We start from the raw sequence: 6,346 nt of genomic DNA on the forward strand, positions 1-6,346 counted from the left end.
CTGCGCAATGAACCTGCTTATGATGATACATTATTAGGTTCGTATATCACTTTGTATTCATATATATATAAACTCACTTAAGTACTTCACAATAGATTATATACGTACTCAAGCATCTTTCGCCTGCATTACGGTATTCGTCATGTCTTTGGGTTCAGTTTTTTCTTTCTACACTTTTATGAATCCACGCTATATGTTTAAGAGACTTGCTGGTGGTATACATTTGGTGTCTGCATCGACAGCTCTTGTAGTAATACAAGTGCTGTTCGCTTCAATAGATTACACAAAAGAACATTTGTTCTATTCATATCCGGATGGTGCAGAACTGACGTAAGTATTTTATTTCATTTGATTTTCTTTTATGTGTCATTTATAATGTATCTCCCAATTATTAGTTATGGATTTGGTGTCTACTTAGCTTGGTTCACATTTGCTGTTAACATCGTTTGTGGTATTATGTTCATTTGGTATTCTGGTAAGAAGAAGGGTAGTAAGGCCCCAACTGATGAAATTGCTATGGCAGATGAGCCTACTATTATGGGCAGATGAAGATATTTACAGATCAGTATGTTCCTATAATAATTGTTGTTCCTTAACTGCCTTAGCATTTTACCTTACTTATGTATATTAGTTTAGTTGCGAAAGATATATCAACACATATACAATTATATGTATATAGGCAAACTAAACTTAAACATACAAAAAAAAAAATATTATAGTATGGGTCCGTTTTTTGAACAGATTCTATATCAATTATTTTGTAAATAATATCAAAAAAAAAATAAATTAATATTAGTCAACTCAAAAGTCACTATTAAATATAATTCAATAAATATTTACGTGGGTAAATTATATTCTTATATGTAAAAAAAAAGATATTTGTAAACATTGTTCATTGTTATTAAAAATGTGTTAAGTTTTTTAATTAAATAAAAAAAAATACAAAACATTATTATGTTTTAATTAATTATAGACATAGTCATTGAAAACTGATTTGACATTAATTGACATGAAAAATATATAAATAATTGAATATATTTCTTAATAATCGAAGTTGAATAACAGCGAGCAACTGGACAATGCTCTTTATAGAGTAACATTTATTCTGAGATCTAGAAATCTAATAGTATAAACCCAACAATCGATTTTTTAAAAAACAATCAAGGTATAATCAAAAAATTGAATATATGATCAGACGTTAGTTCTTAATTTTTCGGCACGTTGCTGTCTGGCTAAAAAATATTTCACTGATGATGAATGGAAAGCATATAGTTCCGACTTTATCTCTATCAACTACCACCTATTTCGGCCAATGTAGAACTATCTCTCTGAAATACAATTAACTTCAGCCCAATATATAAAAAACTATATCAAGTCTTTGCAGCAAGAATCCACAAGTTATAAGAAAGATTAGAAAAATATTGCTGTCAGGTAATACTCTATATAAGGTAACATATAATGTTTTCTCTGTATATAATTAATTTCAATCCAATATAACAAAAACTAGAAATCCAAATCCAAAAATCCATAATCAAACAAAAAACAACCAAGCAACTAATTAGTCCTAATACTATTCACTACACAACGCAATTCCAGTACTATCGGGGCACTGTCTCAAGAAGAAGAAAATTGTACTCATCTACTTTGTCCTGGCCTTGCAATAATTAGAAAACCAGAAGAAAGTGTCTTCTTTCGTCAAAAGTCTGCCCATTATGTGGTAAAATAATGCACCTGCTTTTAGGGCTTTAATGAGTTGCAACTTTTCTACGAAATGGACTGCTACTTCAATCTACTATCTATCATCCAAGTATTTTAATTCACATATTCGTAAGTAAATAAAAAGAAAATGTAAACTCCGTTTTACTGAATTATTAAGTTTATTAAACTAGTTAAGATTTATAGACAAACAGTGAGACAGCTAGTGAAATTTATATTTTTCATGTTTTTAAATACAGTTAAAAACAAATTCAAATATTGTAATTATAAAAAATGGAATTAATTGTGCAGTAGAGTTATCTGAAAATATTGTATACAAAGTACATATACCATACATTTTTGGAAACACTACGTTTAACAAAATATAGTGTTAGTGTTAACTCTAAAAACTCAGGAACTAAAAAGCATATATTAAACTTCCAAGGCAGGTTGGATATATTATATTTCCACTGTTAAAACTACCTATGTTAATTAAATTAAGATTTGTTTGTTTCCATTGACATAAGGTGATTTATGCTTGTGAAATAGTTTGATTGTTTACATTTTAAATATAAAATATATGACAAATATTTCTAATTTTGGTAATTTTCCTTGTAGGAAATTTTTTTTTTAAGAGTTGCATTCAACATTTTTCGCCTTAAATCAGTTAATTTATTTATAATGAGCTTAGTTATGTAAAGGCTGTTTGTGTGGTAAATCGGTTAATTTATTTATAATGACCTTATTTATGTGAAGGTTATTTCTATGGCAAATGATCTTCATTAGCGGTTTTAATTACCAAAACTACCTAAATGAAAGAAGTGGAAGCATGGTGTAATATCATAGATTAAGTGTGTGAGAAAAAATCAACTTGAAGATCGAAAAAAACATTTATATGGAGATATATGGAAATAGTAATTTCAAATTTGATCTATAAATAGTTTTTATATATATATGATATATTTTAGAAGAAAAAATTAAACATTTGCTTTACTTACCTTTGTGAAGGGACTAATCATTATTATTTTCTTCATATGGTATGACGATATAATAATTAATTGACGAAGAGTGTGGAATCATTTACTTTTGCTTTTAATGTGTTGAGACTTAATAAATCATTAAATTAGTAACATTATTTTAGAGAACTGTTTATTTTATTTATTAAAATTACTACATATTTTTTCCACCACTACTTCACTCTTCTATTTCAAGAGAATACAAAGATATTTATAAAATTCTTTGAAAACATAGATGTATTATTTCAGATAGATCATAGTTTCAGATAATTCGGTTTTAAAATCAATATATAAACACATATTTTGAATTTTTTTGCTGCTGCAGCGTTAAAATTTCCCTATGTTTTATACGTAAAACCGTTATTTGTTGAGGGATATGCCAAAGGTATTCTTTAATTTATATTAAATTCACAATTTTGTTCTGAATTTTGTTTCGCAAGTTTTTGTTTTACTTATATGATATTAAAAAATTATATATAATGTTATAAATAATAACCAATATTTTCTTTAATAATTGGTACCGTAAACTATTATACTTCACTGGCAATGGAAGCCATTTTGAATAGTTTTTTATTTTTCACTAACCGTATACTTTTATATCTACTTTACTTGAAAATGAATTAATATGTACTTAAATTGAATTAAATTTATTTAAATTTAATTTTCCATGTACAATTTGATATTTTCAGTTACAAAATTTTAAAAAAATAACTATTCCAAACTACATCAGCTGCTTGACTGCTCCACCAGGGTTGCCTAACGCAATAATTTTATTTAACTTTGTAACGAGGGAAACTATTTCATAATACTAGGAAAATTTAAACAGTCTATGTACTAATATACAACTAATACACAACTAGTTTTAAGTAACAATATTATTTTTGTAAATATATTCACGTAAAAATTTATCAAATTGTACTTTTAAATGCAAATTATATAAGAGTAATAATAATAAAAGTTCTTTTCAGAATGTATCGATATCCTCATCACTCGAATTGTTTATCATTACAAGATTAATAAGATCATGATCCTTGCAATCGGCAATTGCAATAGTATTGTAACAATTTAATGAATGCACTTTCCACATTAAGAGATTTCGAAAATTGTTACCGACACAGTTAACATAATTTTAAAAATCGCAAATAACTTTAAAATCAAGTATTTGCTTTTTTAAAATACTTATACCATGTTTACATTGTGTGATTAAAAGTAGATTAAAGCAAAAATCAATATTAAAGTACTAACCTCATTGTTTAACCGCAGATTTCGCATACAAAAATTAATCTCCTTTTGGTCGAGATTAATTTTAAATCTCCTTCGAAATGGTGATTATTTCTCTGTGCAATTTTGCAAATATTTTAATGCCGTAGATATTTTTACGATCTTAGAAGAAATGTCTTAATATCGTAGATTTTTTTGCCATCTTAAAGAGAAATGTCAAAATTTATTTAAAACAAACATTGAAAATTTGTTTAATAGTAGGTTTATACATAAATATAACTAAAATTTGTTAAATTATTGTAATAAAACTATTTATTATATATATATAAATATATATTTAAATATATATAATAAATATATATATAATATATACAAATATATATAAATATATTATATACAAAATTGTAATTAAATGCTTTATTTACAAAAATTTATCAAACACACGAACCAAAACACAATAAGAGGAACGTCAAAATTAATCTCCAATGTATAATGTAGACGGTGAAGATTAAAAATGCAGATTAATTCAATCTCGTTTTCTTAATCTCACAATATAAACGTAGTGGAAGTTAAGGTACAAATCTAGTTATTTAATTACAGAGTTCCCATTCAATTATGGTCGATAGCAATTTATTTACATATTTTTGAAATTTTTTAAAGTATTTAAGAAAAGAAAAAACTGCCTCAAGTTCGGCAAAAAAATATGTACTTAAAAACAATTATGTTCAATACCATTATTTACAAATATGTGTGTATATATGTAATATCTATAAAATTTTATTTTTTTGTTTCCCTCTTTTTAAACACAGCAGACTCCCCCCGTTATAATATATGAACTCAGAAAAATATGTAGTAAATATCTTTCTACTACATTTTTTCTCCACATCTCTACCGAAACTTGGCAGCACTAAGGCAATCACAATCATTTGTTGTTTAAATACACGTGCATTGCGATTTTAGCGGAAAGTTGAATTATTTATAAATAACTATATAATTAAAGTTATTATGGCAAAAAAGGCTGCGAAAAGAAAAGGAAATGCTGATAATACAAATTTAAAAGAGTCAAATAAAACAGAGCAAATACAGTCAGAAGATGAAAACGCAAGCGAAGATGTAAGTTAATTTTTGCATTTAGGAAATTATTTTCATATATTAAAATATAAAATATTATAGGATTTATTGCAAAAATTTGAAAATATGGATGCAGATAGTTCAGATGATGAGGGTATCGAACAAAACTATAATTCCGATGATAGTGACGAGTTAGAATTTGAAAGTGATGATGAAGGTAATTATATGTCAAAAAACAAAACAGAGGAGCAAGAAGAATCCTCTAGTGAGGATGATATCGATGAGGCAGATATTGAAGACGTTTCCAGTGATGACAATAATACAGAAGAAGATGAAGACAACAGTTCAGCAATAAATGAAGAAGACTCTAATGAAAGTGATAATAATTTAAATGAACTAAAATCAGCTGCTGATGCGGATAGTGATAATGATGAACCTGTTGCTGCACCTAAGAAAGAAAAAAGCAATTTAAAACAGAAAGAAAAACAGCAGCAACAAAAACAGCAAAAGAAGAAGAAAATTAAAGCTGTTAAAAATGCTAATCATCCATCAACGAGTAATAGCACAGAAATTGAAAGCAGTGAGACCATTGTGAGCAGTGAGACAACCATTGGCACTACAACAACTTCGCAATTGCCTCCAATAGTTCAACGAATATTACCAGAATATGAGAATTCAGATACCTCTGATGAAGAAGATATACGCAACACTGTAGGTAATATACCAATGCATTGGTATGATGAGTACAAACACATCGGTTATGACTGGGATGGCAGGAAAATAGTGAAACCGCCAAAAGGTGATCAAATTGATGACTTCTTACGTAAAATTGAAGATCCAAACTTTTGGCGCACTGTCAAAGATCCACAAACTGGACAAGAGGTGTTGCTTACAGATGCTGATATTGACCTGATAAAGCGTATCAATTCAGCACGTGTACCAAATCCAGAACACAATGAATATGAACCTTGGATCGAGTGGTTTACGTCTGAAGTGGAACGTATGCCTATTAAAAATGTGCCCGATCACAAACGTTCGTTTTTGCCATCTGTATCAGAGAAGAAAAAAGTTTCACGCATGGTGCATGCTCTAAAAATGGGTTGGATGAAAACTACTGAGGAAGTAGAACGTGAAAAACAAGCGAAACGTGGTCCTAAATTCTATATGTTATGGGAAACTGATACTGGTCGTGAGCATATGCGTCGCATACATGACCCAGTTTCTGCACCGAAACGTGATTTACCTGGACATGCTGAATCTTACAATCCACCTCCAGAATATCTTTTCGATGAAAAGGAACAAAAAGAATGGTTAAAATTGAGAGATGAACCACATAAACGTAA

The 6,346-nt window shown here is 28.2% G+C and overlaps 2 protein-coding genes across 2 annotated transcripts in view; both read left to right on the forward strand.

Moving 5' to 3' along the window:
* Positions 1-802, forward strand: LOC119683725 (the record flags this gene model as incomplete). Its single annotated transcript, XM_038097533.1, is given in 3 exon segments — positions 1-37; positions 96-330; positions 396-802. Coding segments are annotated over 3 exon segments (426 nt in total), but the record flags the coding sequence as incomplete, so codon positions are not given.
* Positions 803-4,383: 3,581 nt separating this feature from the next.
* LOC119674666 (protein telomere ends associated-like) overlaps positions 4,384-6,346 on the forward strand; it is a 12,501-nt gene continuing 10,538 nt past the window's right edge. The window contains exons 1-3 of the mRNA XM_038085814.1: positions 4,384-4,506; positions 4,742-5,045; positions 5,106-6,342. Coding sequence (XP_037941742.1) covers positions 4,938-5,045; positions 5,106-6,342 — 1,345 coding nt within the window. The 5' untranslated portion in view covers positions 4,384-4,506; positions 4,742-4,937. The remainder of the gene's footprint in view (positions 4,507-4,741; positions 5,046-5,105; positions 6,343-6,346) is intronic.

Source organism: Teleopsis dalmanni, chromosome 2 (genome assembly GCF_002237135.1).
Source record: "Teleopsis dalmanni isolate 2A chromosome 2, ASM223713v2, whole genome shotgun sequence".
In the NCBI taxonomy this organism is placed as follows: Eukaryota; Metazoa; Arthropoda; class Insecta; order Diptera; family Diopsidae; genus Teleopsis; species Teleopsis dalmanni.